We start from the raw sequence: 19,349 nt of genomic DNA on the forward strand, positions 1-19,349 counted from the left end.
TAGGCAGGAAATGTTGTAAAGTTAAGGCTTAAATACAATAATTATGTATCCACAGTGTTTTAATTGTTTGCCTCCTCTGACCCTCCCTTAAGTTTATCTTCTTCCGAATCTCTACTTTTGATTTTGTTTTTCCTATCCTCTTTTCTTTCTTCGTTTCTTTCTTCCTTCCATATGCATTTGGCATTTCAATAAATTCTCTGGTGCAAAACAAATGAAGTGAATGCATATACAATATATTATCACATTATATTATCACTGCTTTTGTACTTTTTTCACATAGTACCCTCCTTGAAAGTGTTTCAGAGAAGTGGTGGTGTCCAGGATTCACATGAACAGTTGTATTGTATTTAGCTTTATAACATCTAGAGATTAGTATCTCCTGTTCTCATTATTTCATTCACTTTTTCATCAGCAGTATCTTCTTTCTTTTGGCTAATGCAGAACAGAGTAATACAGGGAGGAGTCAAGGTGCATACAAGGGTTAGTCTTGTGCCAGACCTCAAGAGGTTTGGTCACAGGGCTTCTCTATGGATTCTGACTTTAGAATAATAGGCCCCAAAACAATGATGGGAAGTTCATGGAAATAAATAAATAAATCTACAATGACAACTGGAGGAAAAGCATGAAAAGAAAACATAAGTAGAAGCTAATGTGTACTTTTTCTTTGTATCAGAGACATCCCTTTAGCTAAATCATTGTTTGAACAGTTCTGGGATTTCAACATTAATCAGAATGATTAATTTTAGAAGACATAAATTTCATAGAAATGAGCTTATTCAAATGATCATTTTGCCTTATTAAATATTTTAGATAAGCTGATTTGATTTTAATTTCAAAATAGTTATAATAATGTGATCCTATATTAAAAGTATCAGATTTATTAGTTGGACATTGAATCAAACTAAATTATATTTTTCCTCATACCTTTGGTATTCAGCTATATGTAACTTTTCTACATCATTTATGTTTCTTCATGGCAGTTATAACTTAACAAAACGTTAAGAATTTTTACAAATGGAGTTCAGTTTGTTGTCACAATTTTAATATTCATAACTAATGAGAGTTCATTTAATGGCTAATTTTTGTCAAATTTGAGTTCATTATATTAATGTAAAACTTTTAATAGTTTTATGTAGCTTGGAATTACTATTCTTATGTTAGCATCTTTAATTCAGAATTAAGCCTCATACAATACTTGTTTCTTACATAACTTATAATACTTTGACTATAGTAAGCAAAGCATTGTTCATTAAAGAAAAAATAGTGTAACCAATAAGTTATCATTTGAAAAGTTTTTAAATGTTTGCACTTTAAAAATTTAGGAAATGCGTTTTAACCAGGAAGGGGGAAAAAAAGATCATGCAGCTTCTATGTAAATTGCCTTATATATAAATAACTCAAAAATAATAATTAAGTAGCTACTTATTTTAAATTGAATCACAGATACACATCGAAGACTTTGGCTTTTGTGACTTAAATAGGCAATTTCATGATAATTTCTTTTTATAGTGAAATAAAATCTTCCATTATAGAAATATTCTATGATAATTTTTATTTAAAAATGAATAGAAATTTTCCATAGTAGAAATAGAATATATTAGAGTATAATTCTATGTTCTTTGCATTTTTAATAAATACACTTACTAAATGTTATAACTATATTGTATTTACTATTATATAAAAGTATATAATTGTGTTCTAAATTTGAGTTTTATCTTAATAATATTAAAAATGTGATTGCTTAAAACTTTCAATCAGCTTTATGCTTTTGTTTTCAGGTTGACAAATATTGTACCACTTTTTCATTTTGTTTCTTTGGAAAAGCTGGATATCAGCAACAATTGTCTTTCTGGTAAGTTTAAAATGTATTTATGTTATTAAAAATAATAGGCTTTCCAAATGTGTAAAAATGTTTAACTTTTAAATTCCTTATATAGATGCCCAGTAAAGTATCATGAATTAAGTTGACTAATAACTTTCGAAAACTAGCCCTCTTCTGTTTTATTATCAGTCCCCTCCTAGTGGGTTACCACAATTTTCTTGTCACTATAAGTTAGTTTTATCCTTTTATTCAAGGTACAAACAGTATTAATTTTTTGTCTTTGACTTCTTTGCTTATTATTCATGTGATATTGGACCATATTGTTTATTTAGTAATTTACTCTATTTGAGCACACATATACTTTTTCTTTAAGTCTGTCTGAATTTGTTTATCCATTCCTCTTTTGTTATCTATCTATGTATCTATCTTTTCTAACTATCTGGGTGTGGTGTCACACACCTTTATGAGAGAGAGAACAAGAGACAGAGAGAGACAGAGAGAAAGAGAGAAAGAGAGAGAGAGAGAGAGAGAGAGAGAGAGAGAGAGAGAGAAGAAAGAGAGAAGATTGGCATACCAGGGCCTCAGTCACTGAAATCGAACTCCAGACACATGTGCCACCTTGTACACATGTGTGACTTTGTGCACTTTCTTCACCTTGTGCTCCTGGCATACGTGGGACCTGGGGAGTCAAACATGAGTCATTAGGCTTCACAGGCAACTGCTTTAATTGCTATGTCATCTTTCCAGCTGTGGATTGATATTTTGAACATTTAGGAATTGGACCTACTACAAAGATAGTGTTCATATAGATATATTCCTTTTAAATACATTTGTGTTCAGTACTCTTGGATAAATGTGTAGAAATATAATTGATGGATAATAGAGTATTTGTAGGATTAAATTTAAAATTAATTGGTCCGGTATTTTTTGTGCAGAATTTATGCAGGTTAACATAGCCATGATGAGGTTCTGAATATAATGTCCACTTCATGTCTAGAATTTTCAAAGCACTCCTCTCCATGCATTAGCATGCACATTTTTTCAGACCCCAAGTCTGTAATGTATTCTGAGCCTTGGAGGGCATGATGGCAATGTTTCATTTAGTGTTGCTCACTCAACACTCAGTCTCTTATTCTTAGAATTTGAGTAAGTTTTCAGTTTACTGATAGACACAAGACCTGCACAGTTTTGGGCCCATAGATATTAGATCATAGATTATGGAGAAGGGCAAAAGAAGTCATTAAAATAAGAGGAAAATTTGGAAAGAAGAAAGAGTTTAGTGGGATGGGGATAGGAAAGATAAAGTACATAGCGAGTGGGGATTATGATCAAACTACATTGTGTATATGTGTAAAAATTTCCAATAAAATGTTATAAATTGGCAAACTTTATTGCAAAGTTGCTTTGTTAACACTCCCACCAGCAATATATGAGAGTTCCAGTTTCCCCAGTCTAGCATGTGTAGTACTTCATTGTGTCGTCTCCTTGTTATGCTCTTTGGTTGATGTTTACCAATTTTCTGGTGAACGTTGAGACATTTACATGTAGCTAGCCAATTTTGTTGTGTAATTCAAATACTTCACTGTTTTTAAACTAATTATTTTGTTTTACTTATTGATCATTGTTAATCTATTCTGGAATATGCTTTGTAACACTTTCTCCCAGCTTGTTTTGCAAATTAATTTTTGAAATGGTATATTAAGATGAGCAGGTGTATTCAATTTTGATTAAGTGTACTTTAAATAGATACTTTCTAGATTTTTATGAGCTATTCACAGTTCTAATGTTTGTATACTCAATTGTGCAAAGCATCCTTTTTGCTTGGATACCACTGTCCTCCTGGGGAGTAGTAATGTTCTTTCAGTCAGAAAATCAGATATTGAAATCGTTACCTTTTATAGTTCCTTCATCTCAGAGTCAGACTTGTTAATATGTATAGGAGTGTGTGTGTGTGTTTCCAGTAGTATGGTAGTTTCTGACAGAAATGAATTTGTTACATATTCCTCTGTAGAATACTTTAGGTTTACTTTTTTTTTTTTTACTTTTGAAAATATAAGAGGTTTATGTAATTCTACTTATGTATGTATTAAATTTCAGCACTTATCCTATTACTATGGATTTCACTTTAGTTTATAATGTAGCAAAAATGGTTTAAACTCTTTAAATACATTATTTTATTTAGTCCTCAGCATATAAGATGTGTCTGAATCTGGGGTTGGGAGATGGCTCAGCAACAAAAGGCTCTTACTTTCAATGCCTGCTGGCCCAGGTTCAATTCCCTAGTTTTCATATAAACCAAGATACACAAAGTGGCACATGTGAAGTTGATTTGCAATGGTAAGAGGTTATGAAATGTCCACACTTACTCTCTCTCATGTAAATAAAAGATAAATATATATATTTTAAAAGTTATATGTGAATATAAATTATACTTACCTAACTTCTCTGTGCTTAATATAGTCTTTTTCAGTTCCTTCTTGCTTCCTAGTATCTTATAGCATATTCAGTGAAAAGGATAAAAATATCAGTTCACAAGTAACCAGTAACTAAAAATGGATATTAATTTATGATATTTTTATCTTAGGATTCTTTTCATAACACATGTATTTGTTTTATTTAGATCTGACTTGTGTGATGAAATGGCTTGGTGCATGTTACTCTCTCCGAGAACTCTCTCTTACTGGAAACCCCTTACTTAAAGAAGTAAATGGGAGGTAAAAGTGCAATTTATACTGATGAACATCCTTGTTATTACTTCAAAAAACACAATTTGATAAAAATTATTGACAAAATAAGAATTATTTAGTGAAAGTTCATTGAAAACCAAATTTCAAATTATTTTCAAAAGTTTAAAAATAACTCTAATATATTATTGATCTGAAATAAGTTCTTAAATATATATGAAATAATACAAATTTTTAAAAATGGAGTTGTGATCCAAGTCATTGTGTATATTCCAAACTTAATATTATATGAATTTGCTTTATGCATCTATAGAGAAAATATTCACAGATAACTATTTTAGGAAATTAAATCACACAGCCTGCTACTCAAATTTTTTCCATTTTTGTAATAAATTAATTCTTTTCTGTTTTGTTTTGATTATGCATTTAAAATATTTTGATTGGCATATAATGTTATGTACCTATTGGCTATATTGTGTTTTGAACCATATATATCCCAGGAAGTGACCAAACTATAATAACTACCATGTCCATCACTGTAAACTTTGCTTAAAGGAAAACACTGATATTTGTGTAAAATTAGACATTGTGAGATTGTGTGAATTCATGCTTCTCTTTAGAATGCTTTAATGCATACATTTAAGACAATAAAACACATTCTGTAATTTTTAGTTTTTTTATTTCAAAATTCCAAGTGGCTATAGGAATAATGTATTTTGTATATAAAAATAACTAAATACAGTAGTGAATCTTGATGTGTGCTATACAAACAAGTGATAAATGATCAAAGTAACAAATATGTTAATTATACTGATTTGATCATTTACGTTTATTATTATTGTTATTATTGTATATGTATTGATATCTCACATCATGCCTCATATATCTATATTTTATTATGTCTGGTAAATATAAAAAATATATATGTGTGCTTTATATGTGATGTGTCTTGTGTGACACATGTATGTGTGTGTGTGTGTGTGTGTGTGTGTGTGTGTGTGTGTGTCCAGATGCTTATTCATTGTGCACATGTGTGGGGAGACCAGTGGGAGACTTTGGTAGTCCTCTATCATTATTTTATGTCTTTTCTTGAGATAAGGTCTATCTCTCAACCCCATGCTGCTGTTTTTCCATAATCAACCCAGTGGACTGGGGACATAGACATGCATGTCCATGCCCATCTATTTATGGGAGTTCTGGAGGAATCAAACCTGAGTGATGTCAGGCCTCAAAGGCCATGCTTAAGTAGCAAACTCAACCACTGAGACATTTCCCCAGTACTAAGAATTTAATCTTTTGAACACAAAGATCAAAATAGCAAAATTCTGTATCATCTTAATCACCCAGTGTCCTCTGTGGACAGTTCCTTCTTGCTTCCCAGTGTCTTATAGTGCATATCATCATGCATTAGAACTTTGCAGAGATGCATGTGTTCAGTTCTCTTTCTCTGGGTAATTTTAAATTTTCTCACTGTCATGGTTTTTTAGCATTTTGATGGTCTTATGTTTCTGTAGTTTTCTTTAGGTTTAGTTAGCCTAGGTTTATTAATCTCTTGAGTACAAAGACCTGTTATTTAGAAAATATTAGAAAATGTTTGGTCATTAATTTTTTTCTGAAATATTTCATATATCTTTTCTTTTTCTTTATTGCTAGGTCTCCAGTTTCAAAAGTATTATATCACTTGATGTTTCCTCAGAAGCTCTTGTTGCTCTATCCTTTCATGTATTTTTTCTATGTTTCACTTTTTTTGCTGGCATGTATATATGTGTAATTTTTACATTCGTATCTTCATGTGTGTGGTCACACGTGTTCATATGCATGCCTGTGTGTGCACAAACATGTGGAAGGCAGAGGTAGACACAAGGCACCATCCACACTCACTCTCTACTTTATTTTCTGAGAGACAGGTAATCTCACAAAATCCAGAGCTTAAAAATTCAGCTAGACTAGGCAACAACTAAACCCTGGGGATTCATCTGTCTCCACTTCCCAATTCTGGTGTTACAAGAACAACATGTGTGTAATTTTTACAGGAGTGCTCACAATCTTAAACATCTATGACACACTTTACACTCTAAACTGTGCCCAATCTCATCTCTGAATACTTTCTATTATTACTCTGTCATCAAGTTATGACATTTTACTGTTACAAATTCTATTCAGAATATTGTTTTTCTTTTTGGATTTAAAATATTTTGCATGCACATGTATGCTTTCTGAAACTTTTTGGACATATGGAATTTTTTTTTACCAGCTATATTAACAACCTATTGTGTCTTTTATCACTTGAAGGCTGTTTTTATTGGATATACCTGACTTTGGATCATATTTCTCTGCTTCTTTGCAAATTTTGTCAGGTTTTAGTGTATTCCAGCCATTATATGCATTGTATCATTGGTGGATACTTTTTATCTGAATATTTTCCCATATGATCCATGTATATATCCTTTCAACTTCAGCTAGACAAAACTAATTCCCTATCTGTCTTCCTTTCATCATCCTCCTTGTTGCTTTCCACTCATTTTTACCTTGTTTTGGATGTTTTTCTCTCATAATTCTCAGATAAGTACTTTTTAAAACCATATTTAAGTGATTTATACCCCTCATTGTTCCAAAATCTGGGCATGTCTGCTTTGGAATTTTCTAGCATTCATGATGAGTGTGGTTGACATTATTGTCTCTTTTTATGCTGAACAACATGCATATGTGAGATGACCTAACATGACTGTTTTTTTTTTTTTGTGGACATTTGTATCATGTCCAGTTGTGGATACTTCAAGATAAAAACACCCCAGAATAGAACATCTAAAGCAGAGCAGGCCAAGTGCTATAATTCAGCACAGTGTGTTTGTAACATGAACATGCTAAGAGTAAGGAAGTTTAAGGAGGAAAATATTTTCAGGATACTAGTGTTTGGATAGGAAGTCTTGTTGACTAATTCAGAAAGTAAAAATATAGCATTTCTAAACAAAATGTATGCAGGAGAAAACAAAGCTATTGTTTTGATGCCTGCGTCTAGGATAGAAGCAGTTGATTGGATTTCCTTGCAATATTTGGACATAAACAAAATAGTCTTGGATCTGATATCTTCAGAGAAGCACAAAATATCTTATGGAAAAAGTAGTGTTTAGTTGTCTCATTCCTGCACCCAACTTAGCCTGCTGTAGAATAAGCTGAGAGTTTAGGAAATATTTTACTCCTTGGGCCACTAAATATCTATGACTCCTCCTTCCTTGGTTTTCTTTCAGGTGACCTTTGCTCAAGAACACAGCAGTATTTTTATGCAAGCCAAACACCTGTGTAATTCACTCATTGATAACTTTTGTATCATAGAAGAGTTATACTTGTCACAAGTCTTTCTTTTTCTTTTTCCACATAAGGTTTTGTTTATATTTTTTAAGGAAAATCTGGTAAATTGATGCATAGTTATGAGATAAATTGTCAACTTCCACTTCTAAAATGTCTTTTTCCAAGTATACCTTAAGCTATGTAATATAGAGGAAATAATCTCGCCTATCACAGTAGATTTCGGAAGTGGACATCATACCAACATCATCATTGTCATGCAAAGACACATTAGAAATTTATTATCTTGAGGGGCAGGAAAGATGGCTTAGTGGTTAAGTGCTTGCCTGTGAAGCCTATGGACCCCGGTTCAAGGCTCGATTCTCCAGGACCCACATTAGCTAGATGCACAAGGGGGCACACACATCTGGAGTTTGTTTGCAGTGGCTGGATGCCCTGGCACTCCCATTCCCCCCCCCCTCTCTCTCTGTCTCTCTCTCTCTCTCTTCTCTCTCCCTATCTGCCTCTTTCTCTCTCTGTCACTCTCAAAAAAATAAATAAAAATGAACAATAAAACAATTAAAACAAAGAAATTTATTTTCTTGAGACGCCTGTAGACTCCTGAATCAGAAAGTTGGGATGGCACTCCAGTAACATCAACCACACTAAACTTTGAAGTTTTCTATTGTTTTAAACAAGAACACTATGTTAAAATAATTTCTAGGGCCTGGATAGATGTCTTAGCAGTTAAGTGTTTGCCTGTAAAGCCTAAGAACCCCAGTTCAAGGCTCGATTCCAAAGGGCCCACATTCGCCAGATGCACAAAGGGGCCCATGCATCTGGAGTTTGTTTGCAGTGGCTGGAGACCCTGGCGTGCCCATTCTCCCCCCCCCCCTCTCTCTCTCTTTCTCTCTCTCTCTCTCCCCCCTCCCTCTTTCTCTGTTTGTCACTTTCAAATAAGTAAAAATTTAATAAAAATCTTAATAAAAATTCTATGTCAAATGTCAAATTAACCCAAGACAAACAGCTTATAGCTAGAAAGGATAATTGGCTTATGGTTTCAGAGGTTTAAGTACATGGTCAGTTAGCTCTATAACTTACAGGCCTATTTTCGTTAGAAACTCCATGGCATAAGGGTGTGATAGTGGAAACATGTACCTCACCTCCACCAGGAGATAAGATATACCTCGTGAGGTCATGTCTTCTCTGACCTACTTACTTTTAGGCTTTGACTCCTAAATCCTCTTTCCTATATTACTTGTTCCCATGATTATCCTTAACATTCGTAGAAGTACTCACTCTTTCATATGATGTATTATTGTTACAATCAGAAAGCAAAAGTCCTTCTCTGCAAGATAAAGAAGTTATTCTTTATCTATGGTCATTGAGAGGGACTATCGCATAGTACACTTTGGATTAAACTGCTTTGGAGTATATACAGGATTACATCATTGATTATGTTAGTACTTTCATAATCAAATCCCCTCTTAGTAACACCACTTCCTGGGTAGCAAACCCTCAACACATGAACCTTTAGACACACTTTGTATTCAGGTCATAACAAACATCCTACCTCTGTACCATATAGTGTGGCCCTGCTTCAGTAAGCTGATCCTAAGTGACAAATGAGGAGAATAATCTCATTCAATGGTTGTGAGAATATGATGGTATAATATATGTAATTAGTTTAGAATTCCTGGAACATAGGAAACAGATGCAAATTGACTGTTTTTCAATACAGTAATAAATTATGCATAGGTCATTCATGAAGCTTTTAGTGGACCCAAATCGTAGGCAGCCAATATCCTAACATACTGCATATTAAATTTTTATTGTGTATGTGAGGAAATGTGCAGAATGTATGGTGGTCAGAGGACAATTTTTGAGTCTTCATCTTTCCATCTCCTGCTGTACTGCAGGTTATCTTCTGAGTTTACCACAAGCTGCCTAGAGGCTCTCCTGTCTACTTTCCACCTCACTGTTAGCACAGTGGAATTACAGAGCCTGCCAAAGCTTCTGGCTTTTTACATGGGATCTAGGGATTGAACTTGGGTCCTCAAGTTCAACTAGCAAATGCTTTATGTACTGAACCAGCAATATTTAGCCCAGATATTATAATTTAAACCATAATATCATGTATTTTTAAAAAAAATAATTTTGTAAGTGATATAAAATATAAAATATATGCATGTGAAAAATTATCTTCACAACTTTTAGAATAATGTTCACCTTATATCTAACATTTTTTGATTGTCCTTCAAAATACAACTAAAGGAATATGTATGTGGCCTCATATCCCCACTTTTTAGTTGAGGAAACTAAGGGGGGAAAAAGTCCAAATAACTTCCCAAAGTCATGCAGATAACAAGTGCAATAACCAAGAGTCAAACCCATTTTGTATGGCTCCACCTAATATACTATAACCATCAGATGCTTATATTAAGTAACAAATCGGAAAATTCATGAAAACTTTTCAGTTTAGTAGAAGTAGGCAATACTGCTTCAGACAAAGGCGGAAGCTTTGCGTGAAAACTCAGAAGTATTCTCAGAAAATAAAGAGAAGAGGAAATGTGAAATATGCAGTTGGTCTCTGCTAGGCCACTCTGTTTTGGTGTAAATTGGTTTACTTCGAAATACCCCTTGGAAGACAAGAGGAATGGAATGCATACATTTGTAGTATATCAGTGATGTGACCAAGTATGTATTTCTTTTCACTGAACTGCAGCCCTATGAGTCAGGCTCTGTGAATGTCTTTTTTTGTTTTGTTTTGCTTTTAACAGAGCTTAGGTATTTTGTAATTCCCTTACTTTTTATATGAATAAATGGAGGGGAAGGGATTTAATTTATAAAGGTTAGAGTTTAAACCTTGTATTCTACCATTTCATGTGATAGATTTATTGCTACACAGGTGATAGAAAGATCCTTGTATGCTAGATAAGGACGTTGTCATGTTTTTTTCTGTGCATATACATGTATGCCTTGGGAATAAGCATCTCAGGGGTATATCTCACTCTATCACCACACTAGCTATTCAACCTTGTGTAGGTTATTTCACCTTATTGTATTTGTTTCTTTATGAGTGCCTATGAACTCTTTCAATTCTTCCATTTTGTTAAAATGTAGAAATTATGGTATAGATATTAATTGCATACTTACCATAGCCTACATGTATATGTTTTAATGTCATAGTAAAAAAGTATTTCCAAGAATCAATACTTCTATATATTTTTTATTGGTTATGTACCCAGTGTATATATAGCCATGTTGGTGCCATCATGAGCCTCCTCCCTGACCCCCCCCCCACAGGGACCCTCCTCATTGGGGAATGTGGCTCATGCATCGTGGGGTTAACCATCAGTTATTGGTAAGAGGCTATGTCTCTGTGCGTAATGTCCAAACATGTGGTTCTAACCATTCTTTCTGTCCCCTCTTCCACAAATTTCCATGAGCCACAATGGGTTCATTTTAGGTGTATTTCAGTGATAAGGTCTTGGGTGCCACTGTGTCTCTGGATATCTGGTTTGGTAGGAGTTGAGTATTCTTTGTGCCTATCTCCTTCATCCTTGTGCTGGCACCAGGTTCACCAAGAAAGCAGCACTCTTGCTCATTTCCCCAATTACTCTTGGTTTCAGTTGAGGCCCTGGTGAGGTATGATGGGCTGATTCTGTCCTCAGGATCTGCATCTATCTGAAAAAGAGAAGCAAATTCTCCAACAGAGAGTGAAGTCATCACTACATAAATGGGATAGCAGTTATTATTTTAGAGAGAATTTAATAGATGTAGGCCCTCTGGTAGCCCATGATTGGTGGGAGCTTGATAATGGAGAGAAGACTCATTTTTTGGATATGGTTCTGACTTGTTTCTCAGCCCCAGCTATGGGTTTCAGTCCACTGAAGAGATCAGTTAGCCAAATTAAGAAAAGTTGGTTACCCACCATGGCTGTGTGTCACTATTGCACTTGTGTGCACGTCAGGTTGTTTGCTGCTGAGTAGCTTAGACCACAAGTTGTTTGGACAGATGTTGGTCATTTTCCCCCAGTTGCTCATGTAGCACCTTCTAGCATTAGATGAGCTAATAGTCTGGGGACTGACTTTCTACTAGATTCCATCCAGGTAAATCCATGTTCCATATCTACAGCATATGGTGTCTTTGGCAGTAGGGTCTTACCACTAACCTTTGGTGGGTCAACAAGTACTCTGACAGAAATCTGTCTTCTTTTGGGAAACATTGTAGGCTTCTCTGATCAACAGCACATTGTGGATGTTAACCACATGATGGTACGGGGAGTTACAGGCCAGTGCCAAGAAAAGAAAGGAAGAAAAAGATAGGTAATATAAAAGAGAGAGAAGAGAGAGAGAGAGAAACAGGAGATTAAGGTTAGTCTTCATCATACCCTCTCCAGGGCCTTGTGATTCAGATGTTCCCTCTAAGGCCCAGATGAAGGTTCAACCATTTAGTGTGTCTTTTAGGATGCAGAATTTTATGGTACCATTGTCATTTGGGTCTACTTTTGTGTCATCCACTCCCACCCTTACCCTACCCTCACACCCCACCCTCTCTATTGTCCCATCCTCGAGATGCTTATTAGGTATGTTAGCATCTCGGGAAGATTCAGGTTAGGAGCCACAGGTGAGTGAGACCATGCAACGTTTATGTTTCTGTGATTGGGTGAGTTCACTGAAAATGATTTATTCCAGATTCTATGTTTTTAAGAGATGGGAAATATTAAATTAATTTTTAATAACATTTGTATTATATACTTTAATAGTACTTTCTGAATCACAGTGTTCTGTAATCCCCCAAAACCAGTGGCTGGCTTATTTGTTCTTAGCATTGAAACTTTGTTTTCTTAAAATAATTTATGAGATTTCTTCTCTTGATATTATTTATATTTTTTTTCACTGAGATATGTTGTGTGATCAATATTAGCCTTTACAAATATAAATGTAGGCTACTTCTACATTATTTTTACAGCCTAAGAAAAACCACAAATATTTATTTATTTATTTATTTATTTATTGCAAACAAACTCCAAATGTATGCACCACTTTGTACATTTGGCTTTACATGGGTACTGGGGAATCTAACCTGGGTCATCAAACTTTGCATGCAAGTGCCTTAACCACTGAGAAACCTCTCTAGCCCCCCAAAATGTTTTTAAAACTTGAAACATTATGTTTTCCATTCATGCTAAATATATACTGTTTATGTTTTTGACACTGTGGCATCCTTCTGCTTTTTAACATTTTTATTTCTGAAAGAGGAAGCAACAAAAAGTTCAGAAATAGAGTGTCTGCTTAGTAAGAGTTAATTTAGTTATAAAAACTGGAAAATTCCTGGGCATGGTGGCATACGCCTTTAATCCCAGCATTTGGGAGGCAGAGGTAGGAGGATTACCATGAGTTCAAGGCCATGCTGAGACTACAGAGTGAATTCCAGGTCAGCCTGGGCCAGAGCAAGACCCTACCTTGAAAAAAAACAAACAAAAAAAGCCTGGAAAATTCATTTTGCTTCCAAATATATATTGAGCATTATCCCAGCAAATTTTAGTTCTGGCAAAGAAAATTGGTTATTCTTTCATGATATAATTTTTAGGGCAATTTGAAGTATTTTACTTATTCAGGTGTGATTGGGGGAAGCAATTAAAAACACCTGATTTTGAGTTGTAGCATGTGAATATACTCCTCCCTGTTTTTTCTCTATACTATGTAAGATCTTTCAACTTACTGAGTAACACTCAAGCTAATGTATGTATGTATGTATGTATGTATGTATGTATGTATGTATGTATGTATTATTCCCAAGCAGATACGAGAGAGGGGTGAGAGAGTAAAATACAGATAGACAGAGGCAGAGAGAGAATAGGTTCACCAGGGCCTCTAGACACTGAAACCAAACTCCAGATGGGTCTGCCACTTTATGCATTTGTTTTTTATGGGTACTAGGGAATCAAACTTGGGGCATTAGGCTCTGCAGGCTAGTGCCTTACCTATTGAGCCATCTCTCCAGCCCTGACCCAGGCTATCTTTGGGACAAAAAAAGTGCCATAAATAACAACTGTGTTTTCTTGCCCTCATATTTGGTTTCCAATAAGCTCATGGCTTCCTTTTTGGTTTTTACCTTACCTAATGGCCGAGGCGTATGTCTCTCTTTGTCTCTGGGAAAATAGTAGGTAACAATTAAAAACCTACATTTGTTGGTGGGTGCTTTGTTGGAAAAATGCTTAGATTAAAAAGGACATCATATGATTAGAGACTGGGAGTGTGTTTTTGTATATATTTGTGTGTACACATGTGTGTGCATGGACATGTGCATGTGTGTTCAGGCTTTCTCACTCTCCATGAAACCACCAGTATTAAGTCATATATAACCTATTATGCTGAACTTTGCCTAATCCTTCTCCTTTCCCAGGTGCCTGACCTCTAACCTCCACAGTCAGATTAAGAATCCATTGTTTTAATTTTGCACAATGAAAATTAAATTCCAACATGATGTCCAGAGGAACTTAACCACATTTATACTTACATTGAATATTATTAGTCTTTACCAGGTACCCCCTGGAAGTGTTCATTTCTCAATTTGGAGATGCTTGGAACATACTGAATACACCTTTTAGAAATTTTTCTTCTTATTTTCCAAAAGCAAGAGCAGAAAGGAAGCTTTCAAAAGAATAGAATGAAGCATAATTATTAAAGGATTTGCTATTCAGAACTTGGAACCAAAGTTGATGGTGAAGAAAATTATATTTCCTTTCTGGTTTAGTGGTCATGTGATGAATAGTTTTGTCAACTTACAAGATTTAGAATCACTTCAGAAATAGCTTTGGGTGTGCTGTGAAGTCATTTCTAGAGAGATTAACTGAGCAGGAAAGACTTATGGTGAGTGGACTCTACTGTTCCTGGTCTGAGGTCCTTCACTGAGTAAAAAGGTGAGGGGGAGCCAGTGGAGCACCAGTGTTTATCACTCATGCTTCCTTTCTGGAGACACATTATGACCAGCCACTTCAAAGCTTCTGCTACCATGCTTTCCCAACTTGATGGATGTATCCTTCCTAAACTGTAAGCCCAAATAAGTCCTTGTTTCCTTGAGTTGTTCTTGTCAGGCATATTGTTACAGCAATTGGAAAACAACAGCTTTGTCTATAGTGTGAAATTTTAAAAACTATACTCATCTGTGACATTCCACTGAGATAAGTCCATTTGAGAAATCATACTCATATCCTTTAATTTCTAGAGAAAAAACATATTTATTTAAGAAAGAAAGGGGGGAAGGAGGGAGAATGGGCATGCCAGGGACTCTAGCCACTACAAATGAACATGAACACCTTGTGCATGTAGGTTGGGTACTGGGGAAACAAACATGGGTCCTTTGGCTTTGCCAGTGAGTGCCAGAAATGCTAAGCCATCTCTCCAGCCCTCTTAATTTTTGAAATTAGACAAATGTGAATATCTAGAATTTTATATTTCTAATAGCAATGCATTTGTCTATCATTTTTGCTACTTGTTTCTTTTTTTATTAAAAATATATTTTTTAAAATTTTTATTTATTTGAGAACGACAGACACAGAGAGAAAGACAGATAGAGGGGGAGAGAGTGAATGGGCGCGCCAGGGCTTCCAGCCTCTGCAAACGAACTCCAGATGCGTGCGCCCCCTTGTGCATCTGGCTAACGTGGGACCTGGGGAACCGAGCCTCGAACCGGGGTCCTTAGGCTTCACAGGCAAGCGCTTAACTGCTAAGCCATCTCTCCAGCCCTGCTACTTGTTTCTTAATGCCAATATGGTGCCTTGTGTCAGGGTTGTGAAGAAGTATTTTTTTCGTGGAGTACTTTATAGAACTAGGTTACATTATGATGTCTAATAACATGAAAAAGTTTATGTTTGTGACTCTATTTTTTTTCTTTTTAAAAAATTCACTTTATTAATTAAAATGATAATCATTATAAATTAGTAGTTATCAATATTTGGAGTTCTGAAACTAAATTCTACAGATTATCTAGAGTTTTACCTAGTGTTTATCAGGTTGGGAATGTTTACTGAGAAATTGAACTCAAGGACAAAATACTATTAGATCCTATGTAATTCCAAATGGTAATGGAATCCAAAATTTAACATTTTAAAATTTGCCATATACATGAAACACCACTTAAATATATTTATAGATCTCTTAGTGAATGACTCCTTTCTCAGGAATAGAAGCAGTTAAGGTCTTGACAGGCAGCTCCATTAATTTCACTTTTTCAGCTGTTTTGTCACAAATATGGAAATTGCTCTCACAGGCACAGTATCATTTTTTACCTTACTAACTATATGAATTACCTCTTTCATGTTAAACCAAAATTGGCAATTATGCTCATTGTTCAAGATCTAGTCAGAGGTGCAGGGCAGGTAGAACATGGATTCTCCTGCTGATGTGATGTCACTATTAATCAAACAACTGGCATGTTATAATTATAACAGTTAGAAATAAGCCCAATGTATCAAGTCATTTTGATTTTTAAAATAAGTTATTTTTATGAATTATAAAACCAATAGGATTGAATAAAATACATTTGTGGTAAACATGCTGATATAAATATATTATAAAATTATGAAAACATTTTCACATTTTATTGTCTCTATATTATTTTAAAGAAAATATTTAATTAGAAATAGTAATGATCCAAAAGTAATAATATGTGTATTATTAGGTACGTAATATTATTTGTCTATTATAATGTCTATGATTAAATAAACTCTTCTGAGCCAGCATGGTTTTGAATATTGCACTTTTCAAATTTCACTTATAATTTTAATTATCTTGAAGAACAGCTCACTTCTCTAAAGGGTTTTAAAAAGTCTAGAAATCTATAAAATACAGATTTATTAATGAGGGATCAACTCGAACTTGAAGCATTTTGTTTCAATGAACTTTATATAACCCCTTGATACCAACAAAAGGATTAGTTATAGATTTTCCCAACTGTCTTCTTACTTTCATGTCTAGCCAGTGATAACATGGACAAACTGAGTACTAATTTTTTTTCTTTTAAAACATATTCTACAGACTCAGTTTGAAATCTCCTTTGAGAATTTGTTTCATTCATGAATGATTAATAGAGCTTGCTAAATGACAGAATATGCACCAGGAAGTTTTTACTAAATGAAATATTGATTTGGCCCTCACCGAGGAAGAGCCCAGCTGGAAAAGCTAATCTGGAGATCTCACAGTATTCGTGTACCTCATTTCCAGCGTTCATCAGCTTGTTACAGCTCTCTCATGTGCACTTCACAAGCTCTTAGGTCGGACTGATCCATTTCAGGCCAGTCTGTATGGGATGATTTTTTTTTAAAGAATTAAGAGAGAAAGTATTTAAAATAAACCAGTAAATGCAATATGAATATATATTTCAAATTTAAACATATTCTTGCAGTCTCAAAATCAAAATAAGAACCTTAAAATGCCTCTGAAAGTAAAGTAAATTGTTTGAGATCTTTTCTTTCGATACTTAATGAATGCAGCATGAAAATATTCCTAACAAAATCCAATTCCTGTTGATTCAAACACACTAAAATTATAGTCTTTAGCTAAAATAATTTCCATATGATATATGTATCTGGAGCCATGTCAAAAAATAGTACTTGGTGTTAAAACCATTTTCTACCCCTTTGCTGATCTCTATATAAACATCTACCACATCATGCCAATTGCAATAGCTAGCAACATGCGTTACAGTCCTTATTATCTTTAAACTTGTTTGCTTTTCTTTATTTTGGTTGTGTGGAACAATAAATAATACTTACTTTATGTGAAATATATATTGTGAAATGAGCTTGCATAACCACTAATTGGATAAAATGAATTATTTTATGTTACCTGTAGGCTTGTATTAAATTATTTAGCTAAAATGTCTTTTTATTTCCCACAAATTATTTCTTGATAAAAAGTTGTCTTAGGGCTGAGAATATAGCTTAGTGGTCGAGTACCTATCTTTCATGTGAGAGGCCTTTGGTTCGGTTTCCAGCACTGAAAATTAAATTATTGTTTCTCGGTATTTAATGAGCATTCACCATATCCAGTATTCTAGGGATAAAACTAATCACATAGTATGGTGGTTTGCATGTGTTTCTCATAGCCTCATGTGCATTTTTAAAATAGTTATACTTATTTATCTTCAAGGAGAGTGTCTGTGTTTGTATCTATCTGCATGCTACTTCCTTTTGGCACTACAAAAAAAACCTACAGACACATGTGCCACATTGTATTTCTGACTTTAAATGGGTATTAAAAGGAATTAAACTTTCTGTAACCTGCTTCTGGCTAGGCATTTTGTCCCAATAATGAAAAGGTGACTGTTAAAATGAATCATGAACGAAACTCTGCAGTGTGGCTTCTTACAGGCAACAATCTTAAATATTCTGCTCAAAAAATTCTTGTTGATATTCTTAGTAGATATGATATATGCTACACATTTAATGCTAAGGTCTTGACTGGTATATTGGGACTTAGAACACAATGTAACTATCATTTACACAATGAAAGGTTAATTGATATGCCAATTATATCTTATTAGCAGCTTTAATTTCAGAGAGTAAACTTTCCTCGATTTTATGATAACTTAGTCAAAGATTTTACATTTCTTATTTATCTCTGTGTTCATAATCCGTTCTTTAATTTTTTTAATTAATTTATTTATGTGTGTGTGTGTGTGCATGCTAAGTCCCCTTGCCACTGTCAGTGAATGCCAGATGCTTATGCCATGTTTTGCACCCATCTTACATGGATGGCTTGAGAATAAACCAGGCCGGTAGGCTTTGCAAATAAGTGCCTTGGACCACTGAGCAATCATCCCAGCCCCTCTGTGGTGATAATATCTTATTATCACACTGCTTCTGTGATACCTACTATCTCAATTTGGCACCCTTATTTTTGCCATATCCAATAATGAATACAACCAGAAACAAGATACATGTCATTTATTTAATCCCTTGTGGTAAATGTTGAAGTTTATGATTTGACAAACATTGGTAACCTCAAATCTACTTAAAAATGATCAAAAATATGTTTACCCAGGCCTGGCATTATAGCTCAGTGGTAGATTGTAGAATACTTGCCATGCACTGTGAGGCCCTCAGTTTGATTATCAGCAATATATTGATAAAGAAGTATACAACATTTCTGAATTTACTACAACAATTCACTAAAAAATGACAAGCTTCTTAATAAATACTAAAATTGTATGTCTGAATTTGTTTGTGTAAGTAGATATGTTGGCTAGATAATACAGTATAGCAAAAAGAAAAAAAAATACAGTAAAATTCTTCCTGGCATTTCCCTTCTCAAACCTTAGCAGTTTAGTAACATTGCCTTATCACTCTTCATTTGAGATATGTAAGCAATTTCTTTTTCTTGAATTAAAATACAATTTACAGCAGTTATAGATTAATTGAAAAATGAATAGAAAAGAGTCCTTTATTCCCTTTCCCCACATACATAAACTCCCCACTACAGACACCTCAAGCAAGAATGGTATACTTGTTAAAATCAACACATATTTTCACCAACTGTCCATAGTTTATA

At 34.3% G+C, this 19,349-nt stretch overlaps 1 protein-coding gene across 1 annotated transcript in view; it reads left to right on the forward strand.

Moving 5' to 3' along the window:
- The window catches only part of Lrriq1 (leucine rich repeats and IQ motif containing 1), a 196,072-nt gene that overhangs the window by 61,736 nt on the left and 114,987 nt on the right, over positions 1-19,349 (forward strand). The window contains 2 exon segments of the mRNA XM_045152249.1: positions 1,779-1,852; positions 4,443-4,536. Coding sequence (XP_045008184.1) covers positions 1,779-1,852; positions 4,443-4,536 — 168 coding nt within the window.

The sequence above is a fragment of the Jaculus jaculus genome, chromosome 6 (assembly GCF_020740685.1).
Source record: "Jaculus jaculus isolate mJacJac1 chromosome 6, mJacJac1.mat.Y.cur, whole genome shotgun sequence".
Taxonomy (NCBI): domain Eukaryota; kingdom Metazoa; phylum Chordata; class Mammalia; order Rodentia; family Dipodidae; genus Jaculus; species Jaculus jaculus.